Genomic DNA, 22,296 nt, shown 5'->3' on the forward strand with positions numbered 1-22,296 from the left:
CTATTTTTTGGAAAGTATAAAACGTAATGCTGAAAACACAGAATGAAAATTCAAAATATGTGAACCATTAGGAAGATTTTACTCTATTTTCAAGTATAAATAAAATAATCAAAGACCTAAGATTATAAAAGGATTGCAGGGACTATGTTAGGGAGTATTTTAATAAATTCGTCATCGTTCAAAACCAGATTGATTAATTACTTTACATGGAACAGAAATTATCATATTATGGTTAGAACGAGATATGCATCTACAATGAAATCATTATTTTTCTTAATTAGACTCTGCAAATTACGTAAATAAAAATCCTAACAAAATACTTAGGTTAAGGTTAATTACAAAATAAAAACACAGTTAACCGTGTAGGTGTTAATAAAACGAGTTTAAGTTGTTGCTAATTTATTCAATAACAAGATATTAATCTAGATTCAAGAATTGAACATTTAGTGTATCAGGCATTCGCCAAACAATTAAAGTGCCATGTCATCCTTCTTAGACCAACTAGCGGGCGGTTCAATTATGTTCAATAGCGACTTTATGTCCTCGGCAGGTAAATTATCACGAATTATGAAACGTTTTTCGGACGGTTCTGTTATGGTTTTTAAATAGCCGAACCAGTAAATGACTAGTCCGGGACCGAACCTAAAATAAACAAAAAATGCCTAAGCCAAAAGTGCTCTGCCGGCTACTACAAAAGAATATTCTTCATTTTATAAGCATTTTCAAAAAAGTATTGGGAATATACATGGAAACTTTATTTCTTAACAAAATTGATGTCCTTTTAGTGCATAGATATTTCTTAGTTATATAATTGAATTTAAAATGGTACGATTGAGTGTTAGGCGTAATATGAATGATGTCTTATTTATTTACTACATAACTAACAACTTAAAGTATAAGAACTGTTCTTTAATTAATCATCTATCATTTGCTGTTCCTAAAATCAATTTGAGAATAAGAAATAACAATCTTTTCCAGTGTTCACCCTCAAGTTGTTCGCCATTTAATAGAATGATGCAAGAATGTAATAATTATATACAAAAATATGATATAGATCTCTCTAATATTAGTATTCGTCAAATTAAGACTGATTTTGTATCCTTATCTGATTAATCATTTACTTGTTAATCTGTTCTTTTTGTTTTTGATTTTTAATTGTAAGTAGGTGTATTTTATTAAATGTTATTAGTTTTAGTTTCATCATTATTATTGGTTTTCCTTTTTCTTTCTGCAAGCCGGTAAACACTCCCACATATAATTACATTTCAAATGTGTTTGTAAGAGTATAAATAAATAAATTAATTAAATACCGATGTACCGACCTGTTCCAGTAACTTAAATACTGATTTTTCATATAGTCTCTGTGCACCTCACAGTCGGCAAACAACGCCTTACTCTCGATCCAGTTAATAACGAAACCGTCCACGGCTACCGGCACGTCCAGCTTTAAATCGGGAGTCTTATCGTAGCCGTACTTTCTTAAATATTCCTCGGTACGGAACGCTAAACCCAGTTGGACCGCCTCTTTGTGCAGTCTTATTTCGTATTGCTGTCCTAAGGACCTTAGAAAAGAGAAATAGACAATAGGCAGTTCAAATTGAATTTGGCGCCTTGTTAGTTAGTTGATTGGCAGCACTGTAAAGAACAAAACACTTGACTCATTGGAAAATTAGATTAAGTGTTTTTTTTATAGACATGTTTAATATTGTGTGAGAAAGGGAAATACGAGCATCCCTAGATTTTCACTTTGCTTTACTTTCAAGCGTAGATTAATACTACTTAGATGGGAAACTTCCGTAAGAGCCAATAAAGCACTGGAACGTCGATTGATTGTGCGACCTCTGAATTTTGAAGAGTCATACTAACCGACCAAGTAAAAATGAGTTTATTACGCCATAAAGCGGGTAATTTAAGATTTGATTATGGCGCCAAATTTGCATTTCATTGTATTATATCGTACGCTTAAAATTAGTGGGAAATGCGAGGTTCTTTCCGATAGCGTAGTACGAAGCTAGGAAGTGACAAATCGAGGACTTTGAAGGCAGATTAATAAAGTGTTAAATTAGGACTTTTTTTGTCCCTAAATGAAATAAATTCCTCGATTTGTCTCTTTTTTCTGCGTACTATAATTCCTGAAAGACCTATGCATTTCCTACTAGATGCATAGGTCTGACTTTCAAAAATTAAACAAGAAATATTTACAAAAGATTTCATATATTATGAGAAGAGATTGTAGCAAAAAATTCACAAGTTATACAATAAAAATTAACAGTTGTACACCCTTGTTAAAACATTAAATAAAATATAAAAATTTTTCCAAATTCCTTAATGTATATAAACTTCAGTGGCGAAGCGTGGACTTTTTTTTCAGGTAGACAAACAATAAAAATCGTTAATTAGAAAAAAATTTATATTCAACATTATTCACTTTAATGAAATAGGGAATGAAAGTGCAGGAAATATTAACTCAGAGAGAAAAATTATGCAGTGATATAAAAAAGGAAAGAATATTAGATAGAATAAAAATAAATACTATACTTACAAAATACACAACTAAAATACAATTGCTAATATCGAACAGTCGTTCATAAATAACCACTAAAATATCCACTTAAAAATTTTTCATTTCAGATTCATCACAACAAAACTGAAGATCTATTATAGCCGACCAGATCAAGCATGTCCGTAAACAATAACCTTTAATAGCATAATAAAATAGCTGGTCGACTTCGATAGACAAAAGCTCGAATTTCGGAAGACAAATATCAATGTGTCCTGGGGCTGGTATACATTAATTGAGTGTCAGCCCTGCATTTTAACTTTAATCGGTGCGGCAGGCGGGCCTTCGGATTAATCATGTTTAGATACTATATAATAATAGTAAGAAGAGCGACTACGTCCTGTTTTAATTCTTTTTTTAATTTTAATTAAGCAGTAAATAATTATGTGATAAATTAATGACAAATCACTGGATAATTTTGGGTAGACAGTGTCTACTCGTACGCTTCGCCACTGATAAACTTATAACTTTAACTGGGAAATTTGTTGTGTGAAGAACAAACTTGGTAAGTTAGGGTTTATTCAAGGTGTTACAAAAGGTTATAGTAAATGTATAAATGGTAATTAAATCACCAAAAAAATACTGCATATTCAATTCACCAGTAATGTACGTTAGTAAATATTATAAATTAAATAACTATCAACAAATTAGCACTGAAAGAGGAACAAGTAAACATTATAGGCACAGAAGCAAAAGATAAGAAATGCACAATTTATACAATCAAAATTAACAATTATACATGCTTGTTAAAATATTAAATTAAATATAAAAATTCTTCTAAATTCTTTGTTGTATGAAGAGCAAAGTTAAAATAGAGTTTATACAGCGTGTAGCAAAATGTTATAGTAAATGCACAAAAGCAATCAAATTTTTATAAAATCTCCAAGGAAACAAACCCTACTCAATTCACTAATAGTGTTCCTTACTAAATATTATAAAATAAATAACTACTGACAAATTAGTAATGAAAAAGACCATAAGTAAATATGTTCAAAGTAAAATTTACAGGAGTTACCATTTTTCTATTTGCCTTTAAAAATTTCAGGCTCCAAAATATGGGGTATAAAATCCAAAATTAATCATTCATTGAAACTGCTGAAATTGCTCTTCTCTCAAGTTTATTTTAATCACATTTTAAGTAAGTTTATTATTTAGCATATTAATCTTCACTGGGCCATTTATTTTGGAATCCAATGTCTAGAAATAAAAATCATATTTTGAAGTAATCATTAAAAAAAAAATCTTACCCCATTTTACCATTACTTTTAATCCATCAGCATTCTGTTGTCGACTGATGTTCTATGTGATCAAAAATGGTCAGTTCTTTCTAAATGTGATCTGAAAAAGACAGTGTTAAATGGAATGTCCTATACATCATGGACTCAAAGAAATAAAAAGATGTATCATACAAAATATCATTTGGTCACACAACAGTGTTGGAAATTTAAAGGACACATTACTAAATTAAGTATAATATATTTTTACTACGATAAAGTTAAATTATTAATTTAAGAGCTTGATTTAATCCAAGCAATTTATCATTATATTAAGCTTAAGCTTACACCTCTAGTAGGATCACTATTGTTAGGAAGACTATTCTAACTTAGTTATCCAGGAAGAATACCTATGATTCTAACTTAGTAATCTAGGAAGTTATCCAGGATTCTTTGGATATCGAATCTGACACTCATTGTACACTTAGTACAGAACTTGACAATCCTTCTAGTACCAAGAATTTAACAGTACCTGATGTTAAAGAGTTTTTTGTGACAAGTAATCCTGTCAATGTATGCAGAAAGCAGGTCCTGATGTTTGGTGATCAGACTGCAAGAGGTGTCGCCTCTGGGATGACACATTCTTTGGACTATAAGATCTATTCTATTCACGGTGAAGTTCACTCCAACTATACTTTATCCCAGATGGCAAATCGTATATTTGAATTAACCACTGACTATGTTAGTACGGATCATATTATTGTTTGCTTAGATTTAGGATCAACTTATTTTGACTGTCACTCCTTTTATGGTTTACTTTCTTTGGGTAAATTCACTAATTTAACTTTAAGCTTAACTTACGATGATACAAATAAGTTTAATTATTTTCATGTGGTATCTATTTGTAAGAGATTTCTTAAGTCCCAAAGGGCTTCAGTAAGAATTTTCAGCAATAACTCTCAAAATAATAAATTTAGAATTAGTAAGAGTGCTCTTTGTGTTCGTCTGGTTTTGTTTGTTACTGTTAGTTATGCGTTAAAAAGAAACTTTGTACTCTCCCCCGTTCCATTATCTAATGTTAATTTTGATAAGCATTCCAGTGGCTCTAACTCTGATATTTCTCCTCTTACTCTTAACTCTACTTCAGCTGATGCCTTGGTTAATTCTTCTTTTTTAGGGTAGGCAACTTTGACGCATGCATTTCTATTATGCTTTTGAATATTCAATCACTGCGCGGTAAATTTGATGATTTGTATATACTTTTAGACAGTTTAAATTTTCCAAACATTGTCTTACTTACTGAGCACTGGTTGAAAAATGAGGAACCAATGTCCCTTCCTGGCTACTCTGTAGCTTCCAAATTCTGTAGGGCTGGCCTTGGATATGGTGGCACTGTGGCTCTTGTGCATCAATCTTTGTTGGTTTTGGCGATTTTGATGATCTTAGTGTCGAAAAGGAGTTTGAATTCTCAATTGTTTATTCTGGTAAAGCCAATTATTATATTGTGTGTATGTATCGTTCCCCAAATAGTAGTATAAGTACTTTTTTAGATAGGCTTGAACAATTCCTTTTAAAATTTTCTCCTAAAAATACTATAATTCTTGCTGGCGATCTTAATATAGATTTTGAAGATGGGGAGAATAGGGCTACATTGGATTTAATTAATTTGCTTTCCTCTTTTAATATTTCTATGCATGTTAACATGCGTGTAACAGGTACCACATCAACAACCATTGACTATGTTGCCTCCAATATACAGGAGAATGTAATTTGTAATGTATTTGATCCAGCTTTGTCTGATCATAATGCCATCCTGGCTCAGGTGCCATTCAGAAAAAGATACAAATCCAGAGGTTTGGGTAGAATTTACAGCACAAGGAACTTCCGGTCTTTTGACGCAGGATGTCGATCTTTTAATTGGGACTCAATATTTTGTGAGCAGGATGCTCTTGCTTCATTTCACGCATCTCTTTCAAAGTTAGTTGATAGATACTTTCCCGTTCACCCATTAAAAGATCGATTTAGGGACCGGAAAAGATGGGTAACTCCTGGTATTCGCATTTCCGGTCGTAATCTTAGATTTTTTGGTATTTTAAAAAAGTTCTACCCGATAAATAATTTTGTATTGTCGCTATTCTCGAGATATCGAAAAGTTTAACGGAAAGTTGTGTGTGAGGCGAAGAGACTCTATTATTCCAAACGTTTGAAATATTCCTCCAATGAGCAACGCGAACCGTGGTCAATTGTTAATGAGGTTTTGTCTAAAAGTAATGGCTCTCAGGAAATGCAGATTGATTCTGACATATTGAATAAGTACTTTTGTTCGGTTGCTGATAACCTCACAAAAGGTCTCTCTTCCACTTATGACCCTCTCAAATTTTTACCTACCACTAGTGGAAACTCTCAGCCCCACTACTCCCAGGGAGATTTTTTGCACTATAGGATCGATGAAAAAGAAAAGGGCATCTAGTGACGATGGTATTTCAGTGAATTTATTGGAAAAACTTCCTTTGAGTGCTATTCAGGCTCTTTCTGATGCTATTAATATTTCATTTCAGTCGGGCACCTTTTCTCTTTGCCTAAAATTAGCAAAAATTTTGCCTCTTTATAAGGGTGGTGATCGTTCTACTCCATCCAACTATAGGCCGATTTCAATTTTGTCTACTTTATCTAAGTTAATTGAAAGACTTATGAAGGATCGTCTTTTAAGGTTTCTTCTGGGGGAAGGGGTTCTTCGAGATGAACAATTTGGTTTTCTATCGGGGAAAAGCACCTCTGACGCTATGTTTGATTTCTTGTCCAAACTTCTCCAGGGTGTTAATGGAAGAGAGGCGACTGCGGCGGTGTTCTGTGACTTGTCCAAGGCTTTTGATTGTGTGAGTCATAGGATACTGCTTCAGAAGCTTTCTGCTTATGGAGTTAGGGGTGTTGCACTGAAGTGGTTTGAGTGCTATTTGTCTGGTCGCGAGCAGTCTGTGTACCTTAATGGTGACTTTTCTGGTAGGGAATCTGTGGATTGTGGTGTTCCACAGGGGTCAGTTCTTGGTCCCCTTCTATTTCTTGTATACATTAATGATCTTATTACTCTTAGCATATGTGGACATTTTACATTGTTTGCTGACGACACAACGGTTTTATGGTCGAATAAAGATCCCAAGCAGCTTGTCAGAGATGTTGCAGCCGATCTCCTGAGATTAAAGCAATGGTGTGATTCCAATCAACTTTGCTTAAATATGTCAAAGTCCCATATTATTGGTTTCAATTTTCAAGCTGAGAGTCTTGATTTTGGTGAGAACGCATTGGACATGGTAGGCAATTCTGCATTTCTTGGTTTAGTTGATAAAGATTTAAAGTTTTCTGACCATATAATAAAGTTAAATAAAAAACTTGCTTCTGGCTGCTTCTCTGTTAGGGCAACCGTTCATGAACTGGGGAGAGATGTTGCTCGTGATGTGTACTTTGCTTTGTTCGAGTCGCATTTAGGTATGCTCTTCCATTTTGGGGTGCATGTTCAAATTATCTGTTTCAGTCTGTTTTTGTGCTGCAAAAGAGGGCTGTCAGAAGTCTATTTAAGGCCCATTCTAGAATGCATTGTGGTAATCTTTTCAAAGAGAGCCGTATTTTGACCCTACCATCATTATTTATGTTGGAAACTGCATGTTTAATATTCAAAAATAAGAACAGTTTTCTAATCCGACATCACAGTTATCCTACCAGACAGATTAATAATATTCCCCTTCCTATTCCTCATTTTACATCTATCAAAGATTCATTTATATATCGCGGTTTAATGATTTATAATCACATTAGCGTGGAATTAAGAAGTGTTCAGTCTTTGCGCCAGTTTCGTTGTAAATTGAAGTCATATTTGCTTCTAAAAGCCTTTTATTCGATTGAAGACTTTTTTAAGGCTGAGGATGTTGTGTAGTAGATGCTAAGCTTTTAATCTGTTAATTTTAATTTTGAACATACCTTTATGTGTCCCTTTATCTCTGCTACCTTTGTCTACATGCATATATTTTGTTTTATAAACATTTTATAATTTTTTTATATTTGTTTGTAAAATCTGATTTGATTGTATTTATTTTCTGAAGCTTTGTCAATAAAATTCGTGTACATGTACCAAATTTTCGACAATAAAGTACTTAAAAAAAAAAAAAAAACTTACCTTATATTAAACCTGGAAGAATAAACAAACATATTGGTCCTGTTAAAAAACCAGGCAATCTGTGTCTTTTGCTGTCCACAAATTTAACACAATAGCTTCTTCTTCAGAATCCATTTCTCACTTCTGTTCTTTCCATTTGCCCTTGTCATTTTCACATAAAAAGTTTATTGCAATAACTATTTATGCAGATGCAATTTCACCAATGTCTATATTCGATTCAAAGCTTCTTTACAACAATGTAATTCACTGCTTTTTTTAAAAATTTTCCTGTATCCCGGGTGTCAGCACACCCAAATGAAAATTAATCAATCCCAGCTGACACACAATACACTGAACTAAACAACTGGAAAAATTTTGTGAGAAATATAGGAAACAGATCAATTTTGATCAAGATTTTTCGTAAAATTTGATTAATGAAAGTCAGTCAAAAACCCAGGCTTTCAAGCCAAAATAACTGTCACAACATAGTCTCAAAACTGTCATAAAAGCCAAGTGTCTATTCAGAACAGTGTCACTAACCAACAAATATATATGACTGTATACTTACACCCTGCATATAATCTGTACTTACATTTTCATATTATTTGCCAGTGGACTATATAAGTTGTCATAAATTGTGCACTAAAAATAAATCAATAATATTAAATACATTAACATTTTTAAAAATCTATTAAATTTAAATAGTTATACTTACTACCAGCCTCAATGGACTTATATGAAATCACTCATTAATTGATCATTATATTATTTACCAAAAAAACCTCCCGAGCCAATTCCGGATCAGGAATCAACTGGGTATTCCTCAAATAGTTATTAACATTCAAAGACTCCTTCTTGTCCGGGTTTCTTTCTTCATGTTCGTCACAATACTTTTGTAAAATCAACTTGGCCATCAAGCATGGGGCGACTTCGTAAGTTTCAGAGAGCCTCACAAGGATACCAGGCTCCTCACAATTTTTAATCCCTTTATGGTAAAGATCCCAATATCTGTTGCGACTACTCTGGTTCCTACCATAACTATATCGCATTTTTCTTAGGTACTCTGTGCTTAGAATGCTGTATAGGGTATCATAACTCACACTAGAAAAATATTGTTAAGTTGCAAGTGATTATACAAAATGTTAACTAAAGAACAGTGTAGACAAAGAATATATCACACAAATATATCTTTTGTTTAATCTGTTGAGATGCTTACTGTTTAGCGACAGTGGAGCGACTATAAGGAAATTATTGTTATATCTGGGGCTTGGTTCTAAAAGGGCCAAAGTCGCAATTTTTGACAAATTGACTTTAAAGGTAATGAGGTCGCATTAGGTTTGGTTTTTACAACATAGATAGGTTTCTATATTTTTCTTAAGCTTGATTTGGGTATAGAGGATATTGGTTTTTAAAAAAAAATCTTAAAAATGTATAAAAAATTGACATTGGCCTTTTTTTAATAAATAATAAATTAAACTAATAACACTTAAAAAAATCAAAATGAAGCTAACACAAGAAAAAACTTCGTAAAAGTCGTTGCACATACATTTTGATAAAAATATAGGCACCTAAAGTGAATCTTCATCATCTTCACTTTCACCAAGATTATGAATGAAAGCAGTCTCAGAAGAAGTTAGTTCATTAAGAAACAGCAGATAGTATGGCTGACTGTTTTTATCAATAAATGGTAATAAGTCCCTCAAATGTTGTACTTTATTTTTTGGAATGCCTAACGGTTTTTTACTAATAGAGAGAAGTTTTATTGCATTTTCGGAATTACGGGTTGATTTTCTTAATAAATTTAACATTTGATATGGCTCGTCTTCAGCAAAAGTGGTTTTGTATTTCAGCAGACCAGGATTTTCGGTAGAATAATGAATGACTCTTATTTTAGCCCAAACAACAGGGTTTCCCAAAGTATTAACTTTTTTGTGCTGAAACTTTCCCGAAAGGAGTGACTTAAAATTCAAGAATTCTTCCTGAGCCATCTCATGCACAAAAATTGGGAGTTTCCTAGGCACTAAACGAATTAAATTGGCCCAGTCCCTAGGAATTTTTATTTTTACTGCGGTATTTTTTCTAGCCTTTTCAATGGCTGCATGAATTTGGTCGGCTTCCATATGAGTATGTCCCGGAATAAGAAATTTGTGATATATGCTGGCATGCCTTCCTTCTCGTTTAAAATATTCTTCAATAATCGTTAGCAGCATAGCAGAAATTAAAATGTTTTTGTTTTGTCCAGGACAACAATCACTGGACATAATTATTTATATCGATATTGACCTTATAAGAAGTTATATAACATTGGATTGCTGCTGGGAGGATCTCAGGAACCTCGCCGACGCGCAAAATAGGCCAGAGATATTCCTAGCAGGGAATATGGGCAACAATAAGGCTGCAAGAAGGGCTATCCAACTTGCAACCCAGGGAGCCAGCAACAGCCTGGTAGGCCCTGAACCAACATGTTGTGTCAACGATAAGACCTGGAAGAGGGAAATCGGCAACTGGCTAACAAACCAGAACAAATTCTACTGGGAACAGTTGCCAAAAATGGAACAATCCAAACAACTTGTAGGCAGCCCACCCTTCAAGAAGGGTGAGAACATACTGGGCCTCTCCAGACAACAACTGCGAATGGTCGCGGGGCTATTTACAGGCCATGCACCCAGCAGGAAACACCTGCATACGCTAGGGGAATCAGTTACCTCGCTATGTAGGGGATGCAATGAGGAGGATGAAACAACTCTTCACATACTGTGCTTCTGTGAAGCATTTAATCAAACCAGGGCAACATTCCTGGGGGAAGAGACACCCTCACCGGAGGGTATAAGAAATCTACCACTGGGCACAATCCTGGACTTCCTTGAAGCTACAGAATTGAACCTGTGGGACTCAATCAATCAATCGGATATATTACATATAAGCTTTTACAAAGTATGTGTAATAAAATCCAATAATTATAATCTATCTCAGTACATTTTAAGGTGCACCTAGGTAACCAAATACCTGTATGTGCAAAAAAAATCAAAAACAATTTTATAAAAATAAATATTTAAACAAAATATGTCCCATCCACTAACTATTGCAAAGTTTCCATTTAACACCCAATAAATAATTAAACATTAGAAAACAAAAATCCTTCACGATCACGTATGAATGCCTAAAGCTATGAAATATGAAAATTAATTAACAGTAAGTAGTTTTTTAAATACATGTAAATGATCATAAATGTAATCCCCAGATATTTTACAAAATTTTTTGACAGCTTTTGTATGTCTAATATATGGTGGTAATAAGTTGTACAGTTTGGGTGCGTGGTAAAAAATTGATTTTAATTTCATAGTAGTGGCAACAGTTGGAATTGATAAGTGTCTATTTACATTTAATCTAGTCTGATACTGATGATTAACAAAGTTCTTAAATTTATTCGACTTGTGAATATATATACAGAGTGACCAACAGTATAATGTGCGTACATCAAAAATATTTCTGGAATAAAGTAATGCAGTAGAAAATCTTTTGTTTTTTTTGAAAATAACTTTTAAAATGTAGTTTTGGATTACATTTAAAGAAGTCAATGTGTTTTGGTATATCCCACCCCAAAGAATTAGACCATACCTTAGTAGTGATTCCACAACTGCTTTATAAATCGAAATCAAAAGTTGTTTATTTAATATTTCCCTGAGCACATAAAACCTGTATATTAGTTTTCGAATATTTTTTGATAGTCTAAGGATGTGGTGGTCCCACTTTAAGTGTTTGTCAATATAGATTCCAAGATATTTTGTAGAGTGGACTTCATGAAGTTTATCCATAAGACTATCTATGTAAATACTATTAAATGATGGACGGTTTGCAGCTGTGAGGGAAAATGCTATATAAATAGTTTTAGTGATATTTAATGATAATTTAAATGAGTCTAGCCAGTGTTTTATTTTCTTTATACCGTTTATAGCATGTTCCTTCACCAAATCCCATGTTTCCCCATAGCAAGTTACTGCTGTGTCGTCAGCATAAGAGATAGTACTACCGTTTTGTATTGACATATTGGTTAAGGAATTTACATATGCTACAAATAAAATTGGACCCAAAACAGTCCCCTGAGGGATGCCCATTTTAATTTGAAGGGGTTCACTTATAGTATTTTCAACTTTGACGGATTGCTCTCGATCCATCAAATAATCAGCAAAAACGTGTAACACGGTTCCCCTTATCCCATAGGATTCTAGGACTTGGAGCAATTTGTTATGAAGGACTGTGTCAAATGCCTTGGCTAGGTCTAGGAAGACCGTAAGACACTTTCTGCCACCATCCAAATGGTCTGTTATTTGCTCACAAAGCACACAAACTGCATCAGTTGTGCTGAGGCCACTCTGGAAACCAAATTGGTTCTTAGAAATTATATTGTTTTAATTAAAAAATTCCACCAGGCGGTCCTTAAGGCATTTCTCAAAGACTTTAGAAAAAATGTTCATTATACTTATAGGTCTATAATTATTTATATTTGTTTTATCACCTGCCTTGTGAATAGGTTTTACTATGGCTTGTTTAAATTTTTTTGGGACCTTTGCAGTTTGAAAAATTAAATTTATAATGTGTGCGAGAGGGGAAGAAATATAGATATGAATATGTTTTATAATATCGGTTGTAATACCATCAATTCCGGGTGCAGAGGAATTTTTTAAAGAAGCAATTTGTTTGATAATTTCATTCTTATTAGTAGGTCTTAGAAACATTGAAGCCTGTGTGGATGGTTTTATTTGCAGGGAAACTGGAGGATTTTTAACTTTATTATACATATTGTAACCGACATCAACAAAATATTTGTTGCAAAAATTTGCCATATCCAACTTATTATTAAAACTAGAATTATTGTTAGTTACGTTAAACTTAAAATCTTGGTTACTGTTTGAATCTGTTACTTCATTTATTATCTTATATATTTTTGTAGGTCAGTACCACTAGACTTGATTTTGGCTTTGTAATAATCCTGTTTACATTTCTTGATTAACGTGCACAAGGTATTACGGTAACTATTAAAGGCAGTTTTGTTTTCTAAATTGTTATTAGACTAAACATATGGGACACAATAGGACTGCTTCTTAGCAGACCGCAGTGTAGGGAGCCACAAGGCACCACCCAGCGGTGGAGTTTTAGTGGGTATAGGACGAAACAGACTCGACATTGAGTCCCACACTACTGGGGGCGGCGCCGCGTAACCAGTGTTCATAAAGAACTTCTCCACCGACCCCAAAAAAAAAAAACATTGGATTCCTGGGGCCTATGTTCACATTGGCCCTTTTATTGAAAAAAAGAGTATAAAATTGAAATGTTGACATTGGCCTTTAGAGGATTTGTAATTTTTTTCCTGTGAAAGATAGACTTTGGCCCTTATTAGACATAATAATCTGGTCTGTGCCGATTTCAAAAATGCACTTAAGCCCAAATCTAAAAAAAAATGACTGACCCTTTTAGAACCAAGGAACAGATATATAGTATTATTATTATTTATAGGAAAGCCCTTACTAACAGTAATTTTTTGTGTTATTTTTATAATGATGTTTGAGTTTTTGTCCAACTATAAGATGAGGTTGACTGTTGAGAAGAATTTGCATTTGGCTTAGAGCAACTTTGACAGGCACTAAACTACATTTTAAATCTGATTTTAATCAATCAATCAAATCCTTTATTAAATCCATAAAACATGTAGTTACAACAATACACATTTTTTATTACCTATGTGAGGTGTGGATTTTGTCAGTAAAAGAAAATTCTAACTTAATTAAGTATACAATTAAAATATTTATTACAGTTAAAGCATTCAGTCACTTATCCATTCATACATCCATTCATGTTATGATTTATCAAAATATTAAATTTAAATATAAATAGAAAGGCAAAACGCGAGTACACAAAAATTAAATAACAAGAAAATATAACATTCATTCACAAATTAACTCATGCACTAATACACAATACTAGATGAGAGTTTCATTTAAATTTTCAGCCATATACTCATGAAGGGAATAAAAGGCCTTTTCTTGCAGATATATTTTTAGATCTTTCTTTATCTCTTTATCTGATTTTTCTCTGAAGTTTATTGGGAGTTTATTCCAGACATCTAAAATACTATGTACCACATTTTTCTTAACAAATGTAAAATTTGGTTTACACGTCTTGAAATTGTTTTTGAACCTAGTATTATGCGGATGTTGCCCTTTCAGATTCTCAAAAAAGATTTTATTGCCAAGGATAAACGAAACACATTCATAGATATAAATACAATAAAATGTTAGGATGTTATTATGATTAATAAAATATGGTTTACAGGATTCCTGATAGGGTAAATTGAATATAGTTCTCAAGCACCTTTTTTGCAAGATAAGAACTCTTTCAGAGTCCCTCGAATTCTCCCAAAGAATTATACCAATTATTTACAATGATGATAAATATCTACCCAAACAGCATCACATGCATTCGAAATCACAATACGTTCAATATTATAGGGGTACACAGCTGAAAACTAAATTAAATATGCAAATATAGTTATGCGTACCTGGGAAAAGACTCTTGCAATTTCTCAAGACAGTTCCTTGTTAGTCCTTTATAGTTCTGAATGCGGCGAATTATGTGATCGTATAAATTTGTATCCATTGTTCTTGTAAGTTTGTTTATATTTCTCCAAGTTTGTTTACGATTGTTGACATGTACTAGTAGCGAATGTAAGGTTATGCTGGGCGTTTGACAGCTCTCACTCAGGCCGTTTCCCCAGGATGACCGGTGAAGGATTTGAACCGTTGACCTACTATCAACTTTAAAATAATTGTTGTTTTCAAGAAACTATCATCTCTCACACACTACTAACTCTATTAAATTTAAATTAATGTTAAAAGTGAAACAAATAAGGCTTTATGGTCTTGGTGACGTCACACCTTTCCTCGGTTATTTGCTGACGTGTGTCTTGGGTATAGAGGGGATAAACGTCAAATGACGTGTTTGCTAAAAGTTGACATTTTGTTTACGTTTCAAAAATAAAACAAAACAAACAGACGAGAATATTCAAGGTTCAATCATCCGTGTGTAATCATTTTCCTATCTGATCAGTGGCCATATGCCAGACGGTTTTCTCCTATTTTTATTTTTACGATTTTACAGCTTTTTTTTACGTTCTTTAATTGCGCCTTAACAAACATGTCTAGCCCCAAAGAGGAATGCGTTTTGAAGGCTGGTCACCCCCCAGCTGGTAAGCCTTTTTATTCCAATAACCTTGAATTTCTTCAAAACATGGTGTCACATCAATAAAATTAACTGTAAAAATAAATACACATTGAATTACAATCCTCGCACTTTCAGTGAAGGCAGGTGGTATGCGAATCACCCAGCATAAGACAAGAAAAGACTCCGGGGGTCTCACTGAGGACACCACCGGACTGACTGTGTCAGCGAGCCCCCCAAAAACCACCATAGTGTCCGGGGCTGTGGTGAAGGGACATGCCGATTTCAGTCCCGAGGCAGTTCAGAGCTTCCATAAAGAGAAACCACCAGTGGCTCACATTAATAAGGGGGCTGCCCATATCATTCAGCAACCCAGGAAGTAGACTGTGTTGAAATTGGGCTTACGTTTTATTACTCGACTGTTTAAGGTGTTTTATTTTTAAGGGTTAAAAAGGTGTATTATATTATGGTGTAAGTGTAATTTGAAATTCATATTATTTTGGGCACATTTTGCATTTTTAAAGTTGTTTGTTGGTATGTTCAGAGTGAATTTATTATTATTTGTTTTATACCTTTTATTATTAATCAATTTCTATTAATCTAGGCATGAAAATAAAGCCAAGCTTTGAGAAATATTCGGGTTTTTGTTAAGACTTTTCCTTGGACTAACAACATCATTAAAATAAACAGATCAGAGTTATTCCTAGCCTTAAAATGTATTAAAAACTTTTGAGTATTTGGAAGTCATTGTTTACATCTATCTAGTGTTTAAACCTATTTCTAATATGCTCCAGGCTTATAAAGCAATTTTCAGTTTCATATGAAGGCATTCTAAGTCTATTACAGATGATCTTAAGTTTTATTGTAGGGTAGCAAATGAGGTTGATTGGGTCAACCTGCAACTAGATCGACTTGTGGTTTGGTGTATCAGATTCAATACGGACTTAAATATTAAAAAATATTACTCATATAATTTTTAGCTGTGCTGTAAATTATATCAATTATGTCTGTTCTATTACTGATAGTCCTCTTGAGGTTGTGCCTAGTGTGAGGCATCTGAAACTGTGTTCAATTCCAAACTCAGTGTTTTTTTTTTCATTTATGGCTATTATTTCAAAGTCTTAGAGTTTCATAAGGAAATGCATGAAATATTTTGAAAGTGTTCACTTCTCTATTACTGATAGTCCTCTTGAGGTTGTGCCTAGTGTGAGGCATCTGAAACTGTGTTCAATTCCAAACTCAGTGTTTTTTTTTTCATTTATGGCTATTATTTCAAAGTCTTAGAGTTTCATAAGGAAATGCATGAAATATTTTGAAAGTGTTCGCTTCTCTAGTGCACCTTAGTTCATCCTCACCTCCATATGGAGCCTTCAGTATAAAAACTCTATTCAACTGATTGAGCAGGTCCAGCACAAGTTCCTGAGGTACATTGCTTTTAAGAGAAACATTCCACTTCCTATAATTTACAATAAAAACATATTATTTTGGAAGCTCATAGAAAGTATCATGACACGAGTGTCTTATGATATTTTGGATTCTAAGAGTTCTTGGCACGATTAGATTACATGTACCCATCCATCAAACACATCCTTTATACAGGGTGTTTCATCAAACTTCTGGGGGCTGTTCAGTGCAACAGAAAAATCCATTTGAATATAGAAACTCATGTCCGGAAATGCGTCACTACGCCACTACGGCCCTAAGATGCGTTAAAATTTATAAAAAACATTAATTACCTAAATAGGATCTGCTGCATTTATTTTTACCTTTTGTACATGATACCATAACAACAATTGTTTAAAATCAACGCTTATCAATGTCAATTCTCAATGTAATGTTTAAAAAATTTATAGCTTACAATTTTTAAACATTTATATTGCTAATGGAAAACTTTACCAATCAAGAATTGGTGGATATGCATTTGGCATACGGAGCAACAAACTGCAATGCACGAGCAGCATCGCGGTTGTATCATGGACGTTATCCCGAACAACAGCATCCTGGATACAAAAAGTTTATTGCGGTTCATCGGCGGCTCGCTGAGACAGGCATTTTTAAGACCAAGATGCATGATACTGGTGTTGCTCGAACCGTAAGAACGGTCGAATTTGAAGAAGAGGTGCTTCAGCGAGTTGCCGATGAACCATCAAATAGCACACGTAACGTCGCTAAGAATATGAATACGAGTAACGCTTCTGTCTGGCGGGTACTACACGAGCAACAACTCCATCCTTATCACTTCCTGAAAGTTCAAGGTATGACTGCAGCCGATTATCATCCTAGAGTTCAATTTTGTCCATGGCTTCTGGATCACATCATTGCACAACCAAATGTTTTATGATATGTTTTGTGGACCGATGAAGCCTCTTTCACAAGAACAATACAGACATATTTCTGGACATGGGTTCCTATACTCAAATGGATTCTACTGTTGCACTGAACAACCCCTAGAAGTTTGATCCCATTCTTCTGAAACACCCTGTATATTCCTTCCTATAGGACTAATGATGGAAATAATTCGTTTTTCACAAGAGCAGGTAAACTTGCAAATCAGTATTCACTATTCAGCTCAGTTGGATCTCTTTCTTCACTGAAATGATTATCTTAAGACTGTTAGGAAATGGTATGCTATAGACTTCTGTGTAACTTTTCTCTCGAATAAACTCATTAGGATATATTGCAGTCACTGATTGTAATAATACTTGTAAGTAAGAATAATTTAATATGGTATATCAATATTTTACTTGATCGTATATTGGGTTTAATGCCCGTTGGTGAATAAATAAATCCCTTGTATTTGAAGCTATATCAAGCAGACTTCTCAAGTCCCTGGACTTGAGAAGAATTTTCTTAAACATTTCAGGATTCTAGAGTAATTTTTTATGTTTTCCAGGAGTATTATATAAATTATCTGTTTTCCAGGCTTTTGAGGTCGTTTTCAATTTTATTCCAAACATTTGAAGCTATTCGAAATCTCTTCCTTGTATTGGAAGCCACATCTCACAAACTTCCTGTATCCCTGGACTTGTGCAGTTATTTCTTCAATGTTCCAAACTTTTAGGTTTGTTTCCTAGGAATATGAAATAAAATTATGCATTTTCCAGGCTTTTGAAGTAATTTTTAATTTTATTCTAGGCATTTGAAGTCACTTCAAGGTTCTGCCTTGTATTGGAAACCATATCTGATACACTTCTTGTGTTCCTGGACTTGTAAAGGAATTTCTTAGATATTCCGGCAATAAAAAATAAAATTGCGGCATTTGAAGTAATTTAGAGATGAATAACTCATTTGTTTTTCGTTTTAGTTTTGGTATTAAAATAGGTTTACTAATATAGCTTTTCAAGTTGGTTGATAACCTCAATTATAACCGAGATTTTTAATAGCGTAAATACCTCACACACAATACCTTATGACACCATCGTGACCTCAAGCAGGTAATAGTGATTATACAATTATTATAGTGTATTAGTTTCAGTTGAAATTGTAAAAGGCTGTTGCTGAAATAAATGAATTTTAGTCCAGGCATTTGTAGTTATTTTAATCAATCAAGTTTATTGTTAATAATATGTCTAGAACACATTCTTACAAGTCAAATCCCAACTAATTAAAGACTTATATAAGTACAATACGTTAATACATAAGACTACAATTAGATTATGCAATTTAAAAGGTCACATTCATCAAAATGGTAAAAACACAAACCAAAATGTAAACTCAAGGTATTTTAAAACTTATAAATTATTAAAATTTAAAGAAAAGTGCTCCCTCACAAGTGTAAAAAGCACTGTTAATTAAGAATGTTTTAATTTTAAAATTAAGTACCTGATATCGATTGTTTTAATATGTGGAGATAGTTTACCCTCATTATTCCTTATAGGATAATCATGAACCTCCTTCAATAGAGAGAAAGATTTTGTTTGATCAAGTTTCTTCCTTGCATTCGAGACTATATCTTATATATCATTAGAATTGTAGAGTAATTTCATAGATAAGGAATTTGAAGTTATTCCAAGTCTCTTTCATGTAATTGAGAACAACATATCTCACAAACTTCTTCTGCCTCTGGACTTCTAAAGTAATTTCTCAAATATTTCACGTTTTTGAAGTAATGTTTTATGTTTTCCAGTAATATGAAATAAGACAGACAAGTTTTTTCCTTCTATTTGAATCCATACATTATACACCCATATCATTCATATTCCCACTTTTATATATCTATCTATATTTTCTATAGTAAAGAAATTTGTATGAAAAACCTACATAATACTGTCTAGGAGACCTTGGTACATTCGAGTTTCTTAAAAATTGATGAGCAACATATTAATTACATCCTGATTACCTTCAGCAAATCCATCATCTAGCTGCAAATGAGTTTGATATTCGAAGCTTCTAAAACTTATTAAAATTTTGTACTAGGTACATCATGATTCGTTTTAGTAATGTAAGATTTCTAGCAAACAACACTTACAACTTTGCACCTACTTCTTAAAGTGGAAAGCACTATAATTAATTGTTGTAATTCACGTCTGACCCAAGGAGGAAGTTAGTACAGTTCCATCTCGAAATAAAGTAAGTTATACACCTCCTTAAAATAAAACGACAAATTTTGTAATGTTTACTGTTTTATTATTAATAATCTGTAACAATACTATTTACTTTCTATAGCATGTAATTGGAATTTTACATGCAAACCAAAAGAATACGATAAAATATTATTGCTTATTAATGTTTATTTTTTATATTTAAAGAAATACATGTTAGTCGTTTCATTTCACTTATTAATTATTAGATTACATCCTCCGTATGACATCATCAAACCTTTTACAAGAATCATAAAGTTAGAAAGTTAAGCAAGAATGTTTTAATTTTAAAATTTAGCATCTGATATCGATAGTTTTAATATGTCGAGGTATTCATGATTATTCTTATATAATAAGGATAATCATGAATCTCCTGTAAGGTTCTATAGAGGGAAAGATTTTGTTTGATGTACAATAAACATATATTCCAGTATCAAGTTTTTTCCTTGCGATAAGGAATTTAAAGTTATTCCAAGTCTCCCTCGTGTAACTGAGGGCATATCTCACAAACTTCTTCTGCCCCTGGACTTTTAAAGTACATTCTTAAATATTCCACGTTTCAAGTTTTCCAGTAAGTAATATGAAATAAAATTGTGAGTCTTCCAGGCTTTTGAGGTAATTCTCCATTTTATTTCAGGCAAGTTTTTTCCATCTATATATTACACATCCATGTCCTTACTATTCCCACTTTTATATATCAGAGTCAAGAAATTTGTATGAAAAACCTACAATGCTGTTTGGGAAACATGGTACATTCATATTTTTTGTAAGTTGCTTAAAAATCGATGAACAACACATTAATTACATCCTGACCACCTTCAACACTTCCACCAAAGTATATAGATTTCAACAAGTAGAATCACTTCTTTGATCGCCTCAAAATGCCGCCTTTTTTTATAAGCGGTCGTAAATCACTTGTAAACTACGCCGGCACCCCTCGCATGACAGGTTACAAGTCCGTCCACAAAGTTCACATTAGAAATGCGTTTACGGGGGGCAATAAGGAAAGTATTAAGTTTAATAATATTATTGGGTAAAATCAAGGTTTTTTTATTTTAAAATATTTTGATGAGTTTTTACGATTATTCATTGTGACACATTAAATAAACAACAACTAGGTAATAGGTAATATATTTATGTATGCATCCAGTCGCCATTTTTTTTGCTTTTATTTCTTTTTATAATACTAATAAAACGCTTACATTCGAGTCAAAACCTTAGGAATGTTGTTAAGAAATCTAGAATTCCCTAAAAACCCTTTAATCTTAATAAAGGTGTACCTAATATAAAGGGTGTAAACCTAAATCTATACCTTAATTGCCGACTAGTTAAGCTGAATTTATACAGACAAATAGAATAAAATAAGGCCTTATTTGACATTTTTGCATTTGAACAGCAAAATAAAATAAAATAAGAAATAAGGAATTACCAATCACATGCCAGTTATATTTCAAGAAATTGACCAATTACATACCAGGTAAATTTTATCTCTTTGTCTTTCAGTGGGTTTTCTGATCAAAACGCCGGGCGTACTTTCGTTTTCAAATAAAAATAAAATATTAGTTGCATTTTGGTCAACTTCTTATTTTAGTCTTATTTTATTCAATCCAGCATTATTATTCTCAATAATAAAAACGTAGGGTTGTACCGATTATCTTTATTTTTTTGATTGACCTGGTTACTTAAGAGGAATCATTTGGTTCAGACACTTAATTTAGACACCCTGTATTTAATCCTTTACTTGTTTGGGGATTTTCTCAAAATCCACTTTACCTACTATGTAGGTATGTAGGAACCTGGACGTTTATTAGAATGAAGTTTATTTCTACCTGGATGTTTACTACCATTTATTATTAAATGGAATATTTATTTGTTGAATCACAGTTGGCTGATCAAAACACATGTAATTAGTAGGAAACTGCAAAAAGGAAAGTAATTAAAAAAAAACACTTGATTTATATGTAGGTATATGCATATATTTCTTATTTGTTAATAATCGTAATTGCATTACAATGCACACTTACTATTCTATTACACAGTAAAAAATATTAAATTATAAACAATACATATTTATTTAGAGGAACTATGTACGAGTATAATTTTAAATCTTATTCTAATCCAAAAAACATTTGTACAATAATTATAAATTTTGCAGTATTTTCAGCTTCGGGTTTTCCTTCTTATCTTCTGTTCTAGTTTTAGTTATTTCTCTAATTGCAAATTTTAGTGTATAATAGATTCTTACTCTTGTAAATAAAGCTAACATATAGTCCAAAGGAAAACTCGAACAAGGGTGTGAAAATGGTATTTTTGCATATTCTTCTTTTAAATAAATGCCTGCATTATCTTTTACACAAATATTATTAAATTTTTTCGTAAAAGCATCCTCTAGTAAGATTATGTATTCATTGAAGCTCTTTGGGGGTACAGTTAATCCCCCAAATCGTCCCTGACTACCCTCGTAGGCTTTTTTTTTTCACAAAAAATTGTAGTTTGATCATCACCTCTGCAAAAATTAATACAAATATCACAACTATGTTTAAAACTACATTTTCGTAATAAATATCCACACACATACAC

General features: G+C 32.8%; 2 protein-coding genes and 1 long non-coding RNA gene across 3 annotated transcripts; 1 reads left to right on the top strand and 2 right to left on the bottom strand.

The window, feature by feature from the left end:
- Positions 1–382: 382 nt before the first annotated feature.
- LOC126735179 (CDAN1-interacting nuclease 1) lies at positions 383–14,746 on the bottom strand. The gene is made up of 5 exons (XM_050439129.1): positions 14,478–14,746; positions 8,695–9,022; positions 8,514–8,563; positions 1,323–1,562; positions 383–642 (listed from the first exon to the last, which is right to left on the bottom strand). Exons 1-5 carry the CDS (start codon positions 14,573–14,575, stop codon positions 471–473), a joined length of 888 nt encoding a protein of 295 aa, XP_050295086.1. The 5' UTR covers positions 14,576–14,746; the 3' UTR covers positions 383–470.
- LOC126735186 (uncharacterized) lies at positions 3,662–8,498 on the bottom strand. Its single transcript, XR_007660344.1, has 3 exons — positions 7,943–8,498; positions 3,818–3,898; positions 3,662–3,757 (listed from the first exon to the last, which is right to left on the bottom strand). It is a non-coding gene; the product is annotated as an uncharacterized LOC126735186 (long non-coding RNA).
- Positions 14,747–14,930: 184 nt separating the features above from the next.
- LOC126735182 (death-associated protein 1) lies at positions 14,931–15,771 on the top strand. The gene is made up of 2 exons (XM_050439138.1): positions 14,931–15,164; positions 15,275–15,771. Exons 1-2 carry the CDS (start codon positions 15,113–15,115, stop codon positions 15,517–15,519), a joined length of 297 nt encoding a protein of 98 aa, XP_050295095.1. The 5' UTR covers positions 14,931–15,112; the 3' UTR covers positions 15,520–15,771.
- Positions 15,772–22,296: the final 6,525 nt, after the last annotated feature.

Source organism: Anthonomus grandis, chromosome 4 (assembly GCF_022605725.1).
Source record: "Anthonomus grandis grandis chromosome 4, icAntGran1.3, whole genome shotgun sequence".
In the NCBI taxonomy this organism is placed as follows: Eukaryota; Metazoa; Arthropoda; class Insecta; order Coleoptera; family Curculionidae; genus Anthonomus; species Anthonomus grandis.